The sequence below is a fragment of the Oncorhynchus mykiss genome, chromosome 6 (assembly GCF_013265735.2).
Source record: "Oncorhynchus mykiss isolate Arlee chromosome 6, USDA_OmykA_1.1, whole genome shotgun sequence".
NCBI classification, from domain to species: domain Eukaryota; kingdom Metazoa; phylum Chordata; class Actinopteri; order Salmoniformes; family Salmonidae; genus Oncorhynchus; species Oncorhynchus mykiss.
Genome location: NC_048570.1, coordinates 99,778,686 through 99,797,821, shown reverse-complemented (window position 1 = coordinate 99,797,821; position 19,136 = coordinate 99,778,686). Strand labels below are relative to the sequence as shown.

The 19,136-nt window shown below is 43.8% G+C and overlaps 1 protein-coding gene across 2 annotated transcripts in view; it reads left to right on the top strand.

Annotated features, from left to right (window-relative positions):
- Positions 1-19,136, top strand: part of LOC110508817 (multiple C2 and transmembrane domain-containing protein 2-like) — a 109,609-nt gene that overhangs the window by 78,796 nt on the left and 11,677 nt on the right. For both annotated transcript variants that reach the window (XM_036981714.1, XM_036981713.1), the window contains 7 exons: positions 1,041-1,134; positions 1,280-1,382; positions 6,250-6,352; positions 12,477-12,578; positions 16,613-16,687; positions 16,789-16,908; positions 18,926-19,039. In XM_036981714.1, the coding sequence (XP_036837609.1) occupies positions 1,041-1,134; positions 1,280-1,382; positions 6,250-6,352; positions 12,477-12,578; positions 16,613-16,687; positions 16,789-16,908; positions 18,926-19,039 (711 nt within the window). The remainder of the gene's footprint in view (positions 1-1,040; positions 1,135-1,279; positions 1,383-6,249; positions 6,353-12,476; positions 12,579-16,612; positions 16,688-16,788; positions 16,909-18,925; positions 19,040-19,136) is intronic.

Genomic DNA, 19,136 nt, shown 5'->3' with positions numbered 1-19,136 from the left:
ATATACCTCCTCTGTTATAGAGACGTCAGTAGTGTTGTTTTACAGGGTCAGTCCTGTCTGTAATGTGTTGTTTTACAGGGTCAGTCCTGTCTGTAATGTTGTTTTACAGGGTCAGTCCTGTCTGTAATGTGTTGTTTTACAGGGTCAGTCCTGTCTGTAATGTTGTTTTACAGGGTCAGTCCTGTCTGTAATGTGTTGTTTTACAGGGTCAGTCCTGTCTGTAATGTGTTGTTTTACAGGGTCAGTCCTGTCTGTAATGTGTTGTTTTACAGGGTCAGTCCTGTCTGTAATGTGTTGTTTTACAGGGTCAGTCCTGTCTGTAATGTGTTGTTTTACAGGGCCAGTCCTGTCTGTAATGTGTTGTTTTACAGGGTCAGTCCTGTCTGTAATGTGTTGTTTTACAGGGTCAGTCCTGTCTGTAATGTGTTGTTTTACAGGGTCAGTCCTGTCTGTAATGTGTTGTTTTACAGGGTCAGTCCTGTCTGTAATGTTGTTTTACAGGGTCAGTCCTGTCTGTAATGTGTTGTTTTACAGGGTCAGTCCTGTCTGTAATGTTGTTTTACAGGGTCAGTCCTGTCTGTAATGTGTTGTTTTACAGGGTCAGTCCTGTCTGTAATGTGTTGTTTTACAGGGTCAGTCCTGTCTGTAATGTGTTGTTTTACAGGGTCAGTCCTGTCTGTAATGTGTTGTTTTACAGGGTCAGTCCTGTCTGTAATGTGTTGTTTTACAGGGCCAGTCCTGTCTGTAATGTGTTGTTTTACAGGGTCAGTCCTGTCTGTAATGTGTTGTTTTACAGGGTCAGTCCTGTCTGTAATGTGTTGTTTTACAGGGTCAGTCCTGTCTGTAATGTTGTTTTACAGCGTCAGTCCTGTCTGTAATGTTGTTTTACAGGGTCAGTCCTGTCTGTAATGTGTTGTTTCACAAGGTCAGTCCTGTCTGTATTGTTGTTTTACAGGGTCAGTCCTGTCTGTAATGTGTTGTTTTACAGGGCCAGTCCTGTTAGTTAACAGACTCTATTTCTGATGTTGTTCCCCTCTCAGAGTTTCAAAAGTTCCTTCAGGAACCTCCGGGATGTTGGTTTCCTTCAAGTTAAGATTATCAAGGCTACTGATCTGTTGGCAGCTGATTTAAATGGTATGAAGCACTTCACTCTGAACTTCTTCATTTCACTGTAGAACTAGATATATCCTTTAGTGTTGCACTATATTTTACCACAAAAGCTACTGTATATAGACACTAACTCTGGCTGTGTGTGTGGTTGGGTGGGTGTCTGTTGCAGGGAAGAGTGATCCGTTCTGTGTTTTGGAGTTGGGGAACGACAGACTGCAGACTCACACCATCTATAAAACCCTCAACCCCAACTGGAACAAAGTCTTCACCTTGTCAGTCACACACCAGCTCTGCTTGTTACAATCTTAGTTATCCTTTAAACATGGGGTTTAACGTGGTGTTACACATCTTTCATTTTAAAGATGTTCTATTGTATTCCAATATTTCTCACACCAGTCGATGGTCAGTTGCCATATACACCACACATCTAATCCCAGGTTAATATTCCAGTCGATGGTCAATTGCCATATAAACCACACATCTAATCCCAGGTTAATATTCTAGTCGATGGTCAGTTACCATATAAACCACACATCTAATCCCAGGTTAATATTTCAGTCGATGGTCAGTTGCCATTTAAACCACACATCTAATCCCAGGTTAATATTTCAGTCGATGGTCAGTTGCCATATAAACCCCACATCTAATCCCAGGTTAATATTCCAGTCGATGGTCAGTTGCCATATAAACCACACATCTAATCCCAGGTTAATATTCCAGTCGATGGTCAGTTGCCATATAAACCACACATCTAATCCCAGGTTAATATTCCAGTCGATGGTCAGTTGCCATATAAACCACACATCTAATCCCAGGTTAATATTTCAGTCGATGGTCAGTTGCCATATAAACCCCACATCTAATCCCAGGTTAATATTCCAGTCGATGGTCAGTTGCCATATAAACCACACATCTAATCCCAGGTTAATATTCCAGTCGATGGTCAGTTGCCATATAAACCACACATCTAATCCCAGGTTAATATTCCAGTCGATGGTCAGTTGCCATATAAACCACACATCTAATCCCAGGTTAATATTTCAGTCGATGGTCAGTTGCCATATAAACCCCACATCTAATCCCAGGTTAATATTCTAGTCGATGGTCAGTTGCCATATAAACCACACATCTAATCCCAGGTTAATATTCCAGTCGATGGTCAGTTGCCATATAAACCACACATCTAATCCCTGGTTAATATTCCAGTCGATGGTCAATTGCCATATAAACCACACATCTAATCCCAGGTTACTATATCAGTCAATAGTCAGTTGCCATATAAACCACACATCTAATCCCAGGTTAATATTCCAGTCGATGGTCAATTGCCATATAAACCACACATCTAATCCCAGGTTACTATATCAGTCAATGGTCAGTTGCCATATAAACCCCACATCTAATCCCAGGTTAATATTCCAGTCGATGGTTAGTTGCCATATAAACCACACATCTAATCCCAGGTTAATATTCCAGTCGATGGTCAATTGCCATATAAACCACACATCTAATCCCAGGTTACTATATCAGTCAATGGTCAGTTGCCATATAAACCCCACATCTAATCCCAGGTTAATATTCCAGTCGATGGTCAGTTGCCATATAAACCCCACATCTAATCCCAGGTTAATATTCTAGTCGATGGTCAGTTGCCATATAAACCACACATCTAATCCCAGGTTAATATTCCAGTCGATGGTCAATTGCCATATAAACCACACATCTAATCCCAGGTTAATATTCTAGTCGATGGTCAGTTACCATATAAACCACACATCTAATCCCAGGTTAATATTCTAGTCGATGGTCAGTTGCCATATAAACCACACATCTAATCCCAGGTTAATATTCCAGTCGATGGTCAATTGCCATATAAACTACACATCATATCCCAGGTTAATATTCTAGTCGATGGTCAGTTACCATATAAACCACACATCTAATCCCAGGTTAATATTCCAGTCGATGGTCAGTTGCCATATAAACCACACATCTAATCCCAGGTTAATATTCCAGTCGATGGTCAGTTGCCATATAAACCACACATCTAATCCCAGGTTAATATTCCAGTCGATGGTCAGTTGCCATATAAACCACACATCTAATCCCAGGTTAATATTCCAGTCGATGGTCAGTTGCCATATAAACCACACATCTAATCCCAGGTTAATATTCCAGTCGATGGTCAGTTGCCATATAAACCCCACATCTAATCCCAGGTTAATATTCCAGTCGATGGTCAGTTGCCATATAAACCACACATCTAATCCCAGGTTAATATTCCAGTCGATGGTCAATTGCCATATAAACCACACATCTAATCCCAGGTTACTATATCAGTCAATGGTCAGTTGCCATATAAACCCCACATCTAATCCCAGGTTAATATTCCAGTCGATGGTCAGTTGCCATATAAACCACACATCTAATCCCAGGTTAATATTCCAGTCGATGGTCAGTTGCCATATAAACCCCACATCTAATCCCAGGTTAATATTCCAGTCGATGGTCAGTTGCCATATAAACCCCACATCTAATCCCAGGTTAATATTCTAGTCGATGGTCAGTTGCCATATAAACCACACATCTAATCCCAGGTTAATATTCCAGTCGATGGTCAATTGCCATATAAACCACACATCTAATCCCAGGTTAATATTCTAGTCGATGGTCAGTTACCATATAAACCACACATCTAATCCCAGGTTAATATTCTAGTCGATGGTCAGTTGCCATATAAACCACACATCTAATCCCAGGTTACTATATCAGTCAATGGTCAATTGCCATATAAACCCCACATCTAATCCCAGGTTAATATTCCAGTCGATGGTCAATTGCCATATAAACCACACATCTAATCCCAGGTTAATATTCCAGTCGATGGTCAATTGCCATATAAACCACACATCTAATCCCAGGTTAATATTCTAGTCAATGGTCAGTTACCATATAAACCACACATCTAATCCCAGGTTAATATTCTAGTCGATGGTCAGTTGCCATATAAACCACACATCTAATCCCAGGTTAATATTCCAGTCGATGGTCAATTGCCATATAAACCACACATCTAATCCCAGGTTAATATTCTAGTCGATGGTCAGTTACCATATAAACCACACATCTAATCCCAGGTTAATATTCCAGTCGATGGTCAGTTGCCATGTAAACCACACATCTAATCCCAGGTTAATATTCCAGTCGATGGTCAGTTGCCATATAAACCACACATCTAATCCCAGGTTAATATTCCAGTCGATGGTCCGTTACCATATAAACCACACATCTAATCCCAGGTTAATATTCCAGTCGATGGTCAGTTGCCATATAAACCACACATCTAATCCCAGGTTAATATTCCAGTCGATGGTCAGTTGCCATATAAACCACACATCTAATCCCAGGTTAATATTCCAGTCGATGGTCCGTTACCATATAAACCACACATCTAATCCCAGGTTAATATTCCAGTCGATGGTCCGTTACCATATAAACCACACATCTAATCCCAGGTTAATATTCCAGTCGATGGTCAGTTGCCATATAAACCACACATCTAATCCCAGGTTAATATTCCAGTCGATGGTCCGTTACCATATAAACCACACATCTAATCCCAGGTTAATATTCCAGTCGATGGTCAGTTGCCATATAAACCACACATCTAATCCCAGGTTACTATTCCAGTCGATGGTCAGTTGCCATATAAACCACACATCTAATCCCAGGTTAATATTCCAGTCGATGGTCAGTTGCCATATAAACCACACATCTAATCCCAGGTTAATATTCCAGTCGATGGTCAGTTGCCATATAAACCCCACATCTAATCCCAGGTTAATATTCCAGTCGATGGTCAGTTGCCATATAAACCACACATCTAATCCCAGGTTAATATTCCAGTCGATGGTCAATTGCCATATAAACCACACATCTAATCCCAGGTTACTATATCAGTCAATGGTCAGTTGCCATATAAACCCCACATCTAATCCCAGGTTAATATTCCAGTCGATGGTCAGTTGCCATATAAACCACACATCTAATCCCAGGTTAATATTCCAGTCGATGGTCAGTTGCCATATAAACCCCACATCTAATCCCAGGTTAATATTCCAGTCGATGGTCAGTTGCCATATAAACCCCACATCTAATCCCAGGTTAATATTCTAGTCGATGGTCAGTTGCCATATAAACCACACATCTAATCCCAGGTTAATATTCCAGTCGATGGTCAATTGCCATATAAACCACACATCTAATCCCAGGTTAATATTCTAGTCGATGGTCAGTTACCATATAAACCACACATCTAATCCCAGGTTAATATTCTAGTCGATGGTCAGTTGCCATATAAACCACACATCTAATCCCAGGTTACTATATCAGTCAATGGTCAATTGCCATATAAACCCCACATCTAATCCCAGGTTAATATTCCAGTCGATGGTCAGTTGCCATATAAACCACACATCTAATCCCAGGTTAATATTCCAGTCGATGGTCAATTGCCATATAAACCACACATCTAATCCCAGGTTACTATATCAGTCAATGGTCAGTTGCCATATAAACCCCACGTCTAATCCCAGGTTAATATTCTAGTCGATGGTCAGTTGCCATATAAACCACACATCTAATCCCAGGTTAATATTCCAGTCGATGGTCAATTGCCATATAAACCACACATCTAATCCCAGGTTAATATTCTAGTCAATGGTCAGTTACCATATAAACCACACATCTAATCCCAGGTTAATATTCTAGTCGATGGTCAGTTGCCATATAAACCACACATCTAATCCCAGGTTAATATTCCAGTCGATGGTCAATTGCCATATAAACCACTCATCTAATCCCAGGTTAATATTCTAGTCGATGGTCAGATACCATATAAACCACACATCTAATCCCAGGTTAATATTCCAGTCGATGGTCAGTTGCCATATAAACCACACATCTAATCCCAGGTTAATATTCCAGTCGATGGTCAATTGCCATGTAAACCACACATCTAATCTCAGGTTAATATGCCAGTCGATGGTCAATTGCCATATAAGCCACCCATCTAATCCCAGGTTAATATTTCAGTGGTTGTTTCTGCTGTATTTATATCCATGTGTGTGTGTTGTCCAGCCCAGTAAAAGACATCCATGATATTCTGGAGCTGACCATCTTTGATGAGGATGGAGACAAAGCACCTGACTTCCTGGGCAAAGTGGCCATTCCTCTGCTTTCTGTAAGTAGCAACGTGGCCATTCCTCTGCTTTCTGTAAGTAGCAACGTGGCCATTCCTCTGCTTTTTGTAAGTAGCAACGTGGCCATTCCTCTGCTTTCTGTAAGTAGCAACGTGGCCATTCCTCTGCTTTTTGTAAGTAGCAACGTGGCCATTCCTCTGCTTTCTGTGAGTAGCAACGTGGCCATTCCTCTGCTTTCTGTAAGTAGCAACGTGGCCATTCCTCTGCTTTCTGTAAGTAGCAAAGTGGCCATTCCTCTGCTTTCTGTGAGTAGCAACGTGGCCATTCCTCTGCTTTCTGTAAGTAGCAAAGTGGCCATTCCTCTGCTTTCTGTGAGTAGCAAAGTGGCCTTTCCTCTGCTTTCTTTAAGTTATAAAGTGGCCATTCCTCTGCTTTCTGTGAGTAGAAAAGTGGCCTTTCCTCTGCTTTCTGTAAGTAGCATAGTGGCCATTCCTCTGCTTTCTGTGAGTAGCAAAGTGGCCATTCCTCTGCTTTCTGTAAGTAACATAGTGGCCATTCCTCTACTTTCTGTGAGTAGCATAGTGACCATTCCTCTACTCTCTGTGAGTAACATAGTGACCATTCCTCTACTCTCTGTGAGTAACATAGTGACCACTCCTCTACTCTCTGTGAGTAACATAGTGACCATTCCTCTACTCTCTGTGAGTACCATAGTGACCATTCCTCCAGTTTCTGTGAGTAACATAGTGACCATTCCTCTACTCTCTGTGAGTACCATAGTGACCATTCCTCCAGTCTCTGTGAGTAACATAGTGACCATTCCTCTACTCTCTTTGAGTAACATAGTGGCCATTCCTCTACTCTCTGTGAGTACCATAGTGACCATTCCTCCAGTCTCTGTGAGTAGCATAGTGACCACTCCTCTACTCTCTGTGAGTAGCAGAATGACCACTCCTCTACTCTCTGTGAGTAGCATAGTGACCATTCCTCCAGTCTCTGTGAGTAACATAGTGACCACTCCTCTACTCTCTGTGAGTAACATAGTGACCACTCCTCTACTCTCTGTGAGTAACATAGTGACCACTCCTCCAGTCTCTGTGAGTAACATAGTGACCACTCCTCTACTCTCTGTGAGTAACATAGTGACCACTCCTCTACTCTCTGTGAGTAACATAGTGACCACTCCTCTACTCTCTGTGAGTAGCAGATTTACCACTCCTCTACTCTCTGTGAGTAACATAGTGACCATTCCTCCAGTTTCTGTGAGTAACATAGTGACCATTCCTCCAGTCTCTGTGAGTACCATAGTGACCACTCCTCTACTCTCTGTGAGTAACATAGTAACCATTCCTCTACTCTCTGTGAGTACCATAGTGACCACTCCTCTCTGTGAGCAGTGTAAATCCTCTGACATATTACACCGATATGTATTGTCATTAGATGAATGGGAGTTCAAGTCAAGAGGGCCTTACAGTCCAGTCTCTGGGAGTCCAAGTCAAGAGGGCCTTACAGTCCAGTCTCTGGGAGTCCAAGTCAAGAGGGCCTTACAGTCCAGTCTCTGGGAGTCCAAGTCAAGAGGGCCTTACAGTCCAGTCTCTGTGAGTTCAAGTCAAGAGGGCCTTATACAGTCCAGTCTCTGTGAGTTCAAGTCAAGAGGGCCTTACAGTCCAGTCTCTGTGAGTTCAAGTCAACAGGGCCTTACAGTCCAGTCTCTGGGAGTCCAAGTCAAGAGGGCCTTACACTCCAGTCTCTGGGAGTTCAAGTCAAGAGGGCCTTATACAGTCCAGTCTCTGTGAGTTCAAGTCAAGAGGGCCTTATACAGTCCAGTCTCTGTGAGTTCAAGTCAAGAGGGCCTTACAGTCCAGTCTCTGGGAGTTCAAGTCAACAGGGCCTTACAGTCCAGTCTCTGGGAGTCCAAGTCAAGTTTTATTTTATTTATTTATTTATTTTTTCAAGATGGCATAGCAGTTCAGACGTCTTTTGTCCTCATCTTGTCGTGTCCCGTATATATATATATATATTTACAACTTTTTTCACATACATTTTTTTAATTTTCCATCAACTCATCTTCAAAACACTCTCCTGCAACCCGCCTCACCAATTTATATTTATAAAAAAGTATTATTTACCTCAAATCTGTAATCCTGAAACTAGCCAGAAGCTAGCCAGGAGCTAGCCAGAAGCTAATCCAGAAGCTAATCTGAAGCTAGTTCAGAAGCTAGTTAGCTTCTTTACTGGCAAATCGTTAGTATTCAGCTAACCACGGTTTGTGGTCATCAGCTATCCTTTAGCTCGAAAATCTATCGTCAGTTTTGTACGGCGCAGCGCGGCTCGGAACGGAACATACCGGACCAATTTTTCTCTCCATGTCCATGGATTTCAACCGCTAACTCAGGACATTCATACCTGGATCTCACAGCTAGCTAGCTGCTATCCGTGTGACTATTGGCTTTCGTCGATTCCGGAGCAAACATCAATTATTCCGGAGCTAGCCAGCTCCGTCAATCACTCCTGAGTTCCATCAATCACTCCTGGGCTGCAGTCACCTATCCGGACCCATTTTACTGCCTACGCGGAGCCCCACCGGGCCTTCACAACTGGACTGCCGACGTTATCTACCCGAAGGAGTTATCCGGCTGGCTCCTCCGTCGCGACGTTACCTGAACGCCCATCTGCGGCCTGCTAACCGTTAGCTGTCTTATCGGCTGCTATCTGAATAGACAATCGGACAATTTATTTATTTATTTTTATTATTATTATTATTATGTTTTCTTCTTGGGCCTCTATAACTATATCTATTGCTTTTATTTTTGTTGTTGTTGTGTGATTTGGATTAATCCCCTCTACCACACGGAACCCCACTAATCTACTGACGGAACGCAAGAGTTGGCTAATAACAGACCTCCATCCTATGCTGGTTTGCTACCGATGGCCTGGCTAGCTATCTAAATCGCCATGACCCCCAACCAACCTCTCCACTCACTGGACCCTTTTGATCACTCGACTAAGCATGCTTCTCCTTAATGTCAATATGCCTTGTCCATTGCTGTTCTGGTTAGTGTTTATTGGCTTATTTCACTGTAGAGCCTCTAGTCCTGCTCACTATACCTTATCCAACCTATTAGTTCCACCACCCACACATGCAATGACATCTCCTGGTTTCAATTATGTTTCTAGAGACAATATCTCTCACTTCATCACTCAATACCTAGGTTTACCTCCACTGTATTCACATCCTACCATACCTTTGTCTGTACATTATACCTTGATGCTATTTTATCGCCCCCAGAAACCTCCTTTTACTCTCTGTTCCAGACGTTCCAGACGACCAATTCTTATTGCTTTTAGCCGCACCCTTATTCTACTCCTCCTATGTTCCTCTGGCGATGTAGAGGTGAATCCAGGCCCTGCAGTGCCTAGCTCCACTCCTATTCCCCAGGCGCTCTCTTTTGACGACTTCTGTAACCATAATAGCCTTGGTTTCATGCATGTTAACATTAGAAGCCTCCTCCCTAAGTTTGTTATATTCACTGCTTTAGCACACTCTGCCAACCCGGATGTTCTAGCTGTGTCTGAATCCTGGCTTAGGAAGACCACCAAAAATTCAGAAATTTTAATTCCAAACTACAAAATGTTCAGACAAGCTAGAACTGCCAAAGGGGGCGGTGTTGCGATCTACTGCAAAGATAGCCTGCAGAGTTCTGTCCTACTATCCAGGTCTGTACCCAAACAATTTGAACTTCTACTTTTAAAAATCCACCTCTCTAAAAACAAGTCTCTCACCGTTGCCGCCTGCTATAGACCACCCTCTGCCCCCAGCTGTGCTCTGGACACCATATGTGAACTGATTGCCCCCCATCTATCTTCAGAGCTCGTGCTGCTAGGCGACCTAAACTGGAACATGCCTAACACCCCAGCCATCCTGCAATCTAAACTTGATGCCCTCAATCTCACACAAATGATCAATGAACCTACCAGGTACCTCCCCAAAGCCTTAAACACGGGCACCCTCATAGATATCATCCTAACCAACTTGCCCTCTAAATACACCTCTTGCTGTCTTCAACCAAGATCTCAGCGATCACTGCCTCATTGCCTGCATCCGTAATGGGTCAGCGGTCAAACGACCTCCACTCATCACTGTAAAACGCTCCCTGAAACACTTCAGCGAGCAGGCCTTTCTAATCGACCTGACCGGGGTATCCTGGAAGGATATTGATCTCATCCCGTCAGTAGAGGATGACTGGATATTTTTTTAAAATGCCTTCCTAACCATCTTAAATAAACATGCCCCATTCAAGAAATTTAGAACCAGGAACAGATATAGCCCTTGGTTCTCCCCAGACCTGACTGCCCTTAACCAACACAAAAACATCCTATGGCGTTCTGCATTAGCATCGAACAGCCCCCGTGATATGCAGCTGTTCAGGGAAGCTAGAAACCATTATAAACAGGCAGTTAGAAAAGCCAAGGCTAGCTTTTTCAAGCAGAAATTTGCTTCCTGCAACACTAACTCAAAAAAGTTCTGGGACACTGTAAAGTCCATGGAGAATAAGAACACCTCCTCCCAGCTGCCCACTGCACTGAAGATAGGAAACACTGTCACCACTGATAAATCCACCATAATTGAGAATTTCAATAAGCATTTTTCTACGGCTGGCCATGCTTTCCACCTGGCTACTCCTACCCCGGTCAACAGCACTGCACCCCCCACAGCAACTCGCCCAAGCCTTCCCCATTTCTCCTTCTCCCAAATCCATTCAGCTGATGTTCTGAAAGAGCTGCAAAATCTGGACCCCTACAAATCAGCCGGGCTAGACAATCTGGAAATTATCTGCCGAAATTGTTGCCACCCCTATTACTAGCCTGTTCAACCTCTCTTTCGTGTCGTCTGAGATTCCCAAAGATTGGAAAGCAGCTGCGGTCATCCCCCTCTTCAAAGGGGGGGACACTCTTGACCCAAACTGCTACAGACCTATATCTATCCTACCATGCCTTTCTAAGGTCTTCGAAAGCCAAGTCAACAAACAGATTACCGACCATTTCGAATCTCACCATACCTTCTCTGCTATGCAATCTGGTTTCAGAGCTGGTCATGGGTGCACCTCAGCCACGCTCAAGGTCCTAAACGATATCTTAACCGCCATCGATAAGAAACATTACTGTGCAGCCGTATTCATTGATCTGGCCAAGGCTTTCGACTCTGTCAATCACCACATCCTCATCGGCAGACTCGACAGCCTTGGTTTCTCAAATGATTGCCTCGCCTGGTTCACCAACTACTTCTCTGATAGAGTTCAGTGTGTCAAATCGGAGGGTCTGCTGTCCGGACCTCTGGCAGTCTCTATGGGGGTGCCACAGGGTTCAATTCTTGGACCGACTCTCTTCTCTGTATACATCAATGAGGTCGCTCTTGCTGCTTGTGAGTCTCTGATCCACCTCTACGCAGACGACACCATTCTGTATACTTCTGGCCCTTCTTTGGACACTGTGTTAACAACCCTCCAGGCAAGCTTCAATGCCATACAACTCTCCTTCCGTGGCCTCCAATTGCTCTTAAATACAAGTAAAACTAAATGCATGCTCTTCAACCGATCTCTACCTGCACCTACCCGCCTGTCCAACATCACTACTCTGGACGGCTCTGACTTAGAATACGTGGACAACTACAAATACTTAGGTGTCTGGTTAGACTGTAAACTCTCCTTCCAGACCCATATCAAACATTATTTTTATTTCTACTTTGCACATGCTTCCATTGCAAATCTACCATTCCAGTGTTTTACTTGCTATATTGTATTTACTTTGCCACCATGGCCTTTTTTTGCCTTTACCTCCCTTCTCACCTCATTTGCTCACATCGTATATAGACTTGTTTATACTGTATTATTGACTGTATGTTTGTTTTACTCCATGTGTAACTCTGTGTCGTTGTATGTGTCAAACTGCTTTGCTTTATCTTGGCCCGGTCGCAATTGTAAATGAGAACTTGTTCTCAACTTGCCTACCTGGTTAAATAAAGGTGAAATAAATAAAATTAAAAAAAGAGGGCCTTACAGTCCAGTCATGTCTTCACCCTCGGTTTTCCAGTAATCCACTGTTCCAGCTTAGTGTTGGTCTCTGTATATTACCTGTACATTACATTACACTCTCTGTCCCCTCCAGATCCACAATGGTCAACCGATCTGCTGTCCCCTGAAGAAAGAGGATCTGGGGTGTCTGTCTAAAGGAAGCATCTCCCTAGAGCTGGAGCTCGTCTTCAACCCAGTGAGTCCAATCACACTGTCTGATGCCCCTCCAGTCTATTCTGTTGGCCAGGGCCCACAGCCCATAGGGGCTGTTCTGTAGGGTCATCTGGACCGGTCCTGTCAGATACTGTACTGTAGGGTCATCTGGACCGATGGACCGGTCCTGTCAGATACTGTACTGTAGGGTCATCTGGACCGATGGACCGGTCCTGTCAGATAATGTACTGTAGGGTCATCTGGACCGATGGACCGATCCTGTCAGATACTGTACTGTAGGGTCATCTGGACCGATGGACCGGTCCTGTCAGATAATGTACTGTAGGGTCATCTGGACCGATGGACCGGTCCTGACAGATACTGTACTGTAGGATCATCTGGACCGATGGACCGGTCCTGTCAGATACTGTACTGTAGGGTCATCTGGACCGATGGACCGGTCCTGACAGAGACTGTACTGTAGGGTCATCTGGACCGATGGACCGGTCCTGACAGAGACTGTACTGTAGGGTAATCTGGACCGATGGACCGGTCCTGTGAGATACTGTACTGTAGGGTCATCTAGACCGATGGACCGGTCCTGTCAGATACTGTACTGTAGGGTCATCTAGACCGATGGACCGGTCCTGTCAGATACTGTACTGTAGGGTCATCTGGACCGATGGACCGGTCCTGTCAGATACTGTACTGTAGGGTCATCTGGACCGATGGACCGGTCCTGTCAGATAATGTACTGTAGGGTCATCTGGACCGATGGACCGGTCCTGACAGATACTGTACTGTAGGGTCATCTGGACCGATGGACCGGTCCTGTCAGATACTGTACTGTAGAGTGTGTGTGCGGGAACAACCTGTGTCTTCCTCCATCTCTCTCTATTTAAACAGGAACAACCTGTGTCTTCCTCATCTCTCTCTATTTAAACAGGAACAACCTGTGTCTTCCTCCATCTCTCTCCATTTAAACAGGAACAACCTGTGTCTTCCTCATCTCTCTCTATTTAAACAGGAACAACCTGTGTCTTCCTCATCTCTCTCCATTTAAACAGGAACAACCTGTGTCTTCCTCATCTCTCTCTCCATTTAAACAGGAACAACCTGTGTCTTCCTCATCTCTCTCTCCATTTAAACAGGAACAACCTGTGTCTTCCTCATCTCTCTCTCCATTTAAACAGGAACAACCTGTGTCTTCCTCATCTCTCTCCATTTAAACAGGAACAACCTGTGTCTTCCTCCATCTCTCTCTCTATTTAAACAGGAACAACCTGTGTCTTCCTCGTCTCTCTCTATTTAAACAGGAACAACCTGTGTCTTCCTCCATCTCTCTCCATTTAAACAGGAACAACCTGTGTCTTCCTCATCTCTCTCTATTTAAACAGGAACAACCTGTGTCTTCCTCATCTCTCTCCATTTAAACAGGGACAACCTGTGTCTTCCTCCATCTCTCTCCATTTAAACAGGAACAACCTGTGTCTTCCTCAATCTCTCTCTATTTAAACAGGAACAACCTGTGTCTTCCTCATCTCTCTCAATTTAAACAGGAACAACCTGTGTCTTCCTCCATCTCTCTCTATTTAAACAGGAACAACCTGTGTCTTCCTCCATCTCTCTCTATTTAAACAGGAACAACCTGTGTCTTCCTCATATCTCTCTCTATTTAAACAGGAACAACCTGTGTCTTCCTCATCTCTCTCTATTTAAACAGGAACAACCTGTGTCTTCCTCCATCTCTCTCCATTTAAACAGGAACAACCTGTGTCTTCCTCATCTCTCTCTATTTAAACAGGAACAACCTGTGTCTTCCTCCATCTCTCTCTATTTAAACAGGAACAACCTGTGTCTTCCTCCATCTCTCTCTATTTAAACAGGAACAACCTGTGTCTTCCTCCATCTCTCTCTATTTAAACAGGAACAACCTGTGTCTTCCTCCATCTCTCTCTATTTAAACAGGAACAACCTTTGTCTTCCTCCATCTCTCTCTATTTAAACAGGAACAACCTGTGTCTTCCTCCATCTCTCTCCATTTAAACAGGAACATCCTGTGTCTTCCTCCATCTCTCTCTATTTAAACAGGAACAACCTGTGTCTTCCTCCATCTCTCTCTATTTAAACAGGAACAACCTGTGTCTTCCTCCATCTCTCTCTATTTAAACAGGAACAACCTGTGTCTTCCTCCATCTCTCTCTATTTAAACAGGAACAACCTGTGTCTTCCTCCATCTCTCTCCATTTAAACAGGAACAACCTGTGTCTTCCTCCATCTCTCTCTATTTAAACAGGAACAACCTGTGTCTTCCTCATCTCTCTCTATTTAAACAGGAACAACCTGTGTCTTCCTCCATCTCTCTCTATTTAAACAGGAACAACCTGTGTCTTCCTCAATCTCTCTCTATTTAAACAGGAACAACCTGTGTCTTCCTCATCTCTCTCCATTTAAACAGGAACAACCTGTGTCTTCCTCATCTCTCTCCATTTAAACAGGAACAACCTGTGTCTTCCTCCATCTCTCTCCATTTAAACAGGAACAACCTGTGTCTTCCTCCATCTCTCTCTATTTAAACAGGAACAACCTTTGTCTTCCTCATCTCTCTCTATTTAAACAGGAACAACCTTTGTCTTCCTCATCTCTCTCTATTTAAACAGGAACAACCTGTGTCTTCCTCCATCTCTCTCCATTTAAACAGGAACAACCTGTGTCTTCCTCCATCTCTCTCTATTTAAACAGGAACAACCTGTGTCTTCCTCCATCTCTCTCTATTTAAACAGGAACAACCTGTGTCTTCCTCCATCTCTCTCTATTTAAACAGGAACAACCTGTGTCTTCCTCCATCTCTCTCTATTTAAACAGGAACAACCTGTGTCTTCCTCAATCTCTCTCTATTTAAACAGGAACAACCTGTGTCTTCCTCATCTCTCTCCATTTAAACAGGAACAACCTGCGTCTTCCTCATCTCTCTCCATTTAAACAGGAACGACCTGTGTCTTCCTCCATCTCTCTCCATTTAAACAGGAACAACCTGTGTCTTCCTCCATCTCTCTCTATTTAAACAGGAACAACCTTTGTCTTCCTCATCTCTCTCTATTTAAACAGGAACAACCTGTGTCTTCCTCCATCTCTCTCCATTTAAACAGGAACAACCTGTGTCTTCCTCATCTCTCTCTATTTAAACAGGAACAACCTGTGTCTTCCTCCATCTCTCTCTATTTAAACAGGAACAACCTGTGTCTTCCTCCATCTCTCTCTATTTAAACAGGAACAACCTGTGTCTTCCTCCATCTCTCTCTATTTAAACAGGAACAACCTGTGTCTTCCTCCATCTCTCTCTATTTAAACAGGAACAACCTGTGTCTTCCTCCATCTCTCTCTATTTAAACAGGAACTACCTGTGTCTTCCTCCATCTCTCTCCATTTAAACAGGAACAACCTGTGTCTTCCTCCATCTCTCTCCATTTAAACAGGAACAACCTGTGTCTTCCTCCATCTCTCTCTCTATTTAAACAGGAACAACCTTTGTCTTCCTCATCTCTCTCTATTTAAACAGGAACAACCTGTGTCTTCCTCCATCTCTCTCCATTTAAACAGGAACAACCTGTGTCTTCCTCCATCTCTCTCTATTTAAACAGGAACAACCTGTGTCTTCTTCCATCTCTCTCTCCATTTAAACAGGAACAACCTGTGTCTTCCTCCATCTCTCTCTATTTAAACAGGAACAACCTGTGTTCCTCCATCTCTCTCTCTATTTAAACAGGAACAACCTGCGTCTTCCTCATCTCTCTCCATTTAAACAGGAACAACCTGTGTCTTCCTCCATCTCTCTCTCTATTTAAACAGGAACAACCTGTGTCTTCCTCATCTCTCTCTATTTAAACAGGAACAACCTGTGTCTTCCTCAATCTCTCTCCATTTAAACAGGAACAACCTGTGTCTTCCTCCATCTCTCTCTATTTAAACAGGAACAACCTGTGTCTTCCTCCATCTCTCTCTCCATTTAAACAGGAACATCCTGTGTCTTCTTCCATCTCTCTCCATTTGACTTCTGTTTTCATCTTGTGTTTTTAGGTCAGAGCAGCTATCAGAACATTTAAACCAAAGGAGAAGAAATTCATGGAAGACAATCCAAAGTTTTCTAAAAAGGTTTGCTAAATGAATCTCCATAGTTCAAATGTTGTGAAACAGGCAGCCATTTTGTGTTGTTCTCAGCATCTTTTTAAGGTGTGTTTCTGTATTCGTTCCAGATGTTGGCGCGTAACGTGTACCGCGTGCGTAACCTTTACAGAGCAGTGCAATCCACATTCCAGTACATCAACAGCTGTTTCCAGTGGGAGAGTTTCCAGAGGAGTCTCATAGCCTTCCTGGTGAGGCAGTCACCCTTTTCAACATCTAAACTAGATATACTGTAGTATAGCAGCACCATCTACAGTGTCTCCCATACAACCAGAATCCCTAGCAGGGGGTTCCCCATTTCCAGTCAATAGGTGTTCTCAATTTGGGAATCTATCTCTCTCTGTCTCTGTCTGTAGCAGTCAGCCTCTCTCTCTGTCGCTGTCTGTAGCAGTCAGCCTCTCCTTGAACTCTCTCTCTCTCTCTCTCTGTCTGTTTCCCCGTCTCCTCTCTCTCTCTCTCTCTCTCTCTCTCTCTCTCGCTCTCTCTCTCTCTCGCTCTCTCTCTCTCTCAATTTAATTCAATTCAAGGGGCTTTATTGGCATGGGAAACATGTGTTAACATTGCCAAAGCAAGTTAGGTAGATAATATACAAAAGTGAAATAAACAATAAAAATTAACAGTAAACATTACAAATACAGAAGTTTCAAAACAATAAAGATATTACAAATGTCATATTATATATATACAGTGTTGTAACGATGTACAAATGGTTAAAGTACACAAGGGAAAATAAATAAGCATACATATGGGTTGTATTTACAATAGTGTTTGTTCTCATATTCATTCATATATATATATATATATATATATATATATATATAGACAGGTGTGTGCCTTTCCAAAACATGTCAGGTCAATTGAATTTACCACATCATCTCAAGGATGATCAATGGAAACAGGATGTACCTGAGCTCAATGTAATCTCATAGCAAAGGGTCTGAATACTTATGTAAATAAGGTTTACGTAAATTTAGGTTTTACTTAGCCTTAGCCCTCAGCTACAGTGTAGACTGGTCCCACTAGAGGAGAAGAAGATAGGATCTAGCCTCAGCTACAGTGTAGACTGGTCCCACTAGAGGAGAAGAAGATAGGATCTAGCCTCAGCTACAGTGTAGACTGGTCCCACTAGAGGAGAAGAAGATAGGATCTAGCCTCAGCTACAGTGTAGACTGGTCCCACTAGAGGAGAAGAAGATAGGATCTAGCCTCAGCTACAGTGTAGACTGGTCCCACTAGAGGAGAAGAAGAGATGGAGTGTATGGTAAATACAGTGTATGTCATGTATTTAATGTTTAGTTAATGAAGTGACCCTTTATCAGTTTATCCTCCCTTCTTCTCCCATCTGCCTCTCCTCTCCCCTACTCCTCCCCTGTACTCATCCTCTCATCTCCCCTCCCTTCTCCTCTTCTCTCCCCCCTACTCCTCCCCCTCTCCTCTCCTCTTCTCCCATCCGCCTCTCCTCTCCCCTACTCCTCCCCTGTACTCATCCTCTCATCTCCCCTCCCTTCTCCTCTTCTCTCCCCCCTACTCCTCCCCCTCTCCTCTCCTCTTCTCCCATCCGCCTCTCCTCTCCCCTACTCCTCCCCTGTACTCCTCCTCTCCTCTCCCCTACTCCTCCCCTGTACTCCTCCTCTCCTGTACTTATCCTCTCATCTCCCCTACTCCTCCCCTGCACTCCTCCTCTCCTCTCCCCTACTCCTCCCCTGTACTCCTCCTCTCCTGTACTCATCCTCTCATCTCCCCTCCCTTCTCCTCTTCTCTCCCCCCTCCTCTCCCCCTACTCCTCCCCTCTACTCCCCTCCTCACTACTTTCCTCTCCTCTTTCCCCCTACTCCTCCCCTCTACTCCCCTCCTCCTCTCCTTTTCTCTCCTCTTCTCTTTTCCTCCGCTTCTCTCCTTTCCTCTCCCCTCCTCCCATCTCCTCCTCTCCCCTTCCTACTCCTCTCCTCTTCTCTCTTAATTTCCTCTTCCCCTCCTTTTCTATCCTCTTCTCTCCTTCCCTCTCATCCCTGTCTCTCCTCTCCCCTCTTCCCCCACTCTTCCCCACTCCTCTCTTCTCCTCCTCCCCTCTCATCCCCTACTCCTCTCCCCTCATCTCCTTCCCTACTCCTTCTCCTCCCCTACTCCGCTCCCCTCTGTCCTATGCTACTTCTCTTCTCCTCCTCTCCTCTCCTCCTCTCCTCTCCCGTCCTCTCATCTCTTCCTATAGATATTCCTGCTGGCGGTGTGGCATTGGGAGTTCTACATGTTGCCTCTCTGTCTGGTTTTGCTCATCACATGGAACTATCTTCAGATTGCATCTGGAAGGGCCAACCAGGACCTGGTCAGTACAGCGCCTCGCTCCAAACAGCCATGTTTAATCCTATTCCCCTACAAATAGTACCACTATCTCCTAGATTCTACAACTACTTCCACTATCT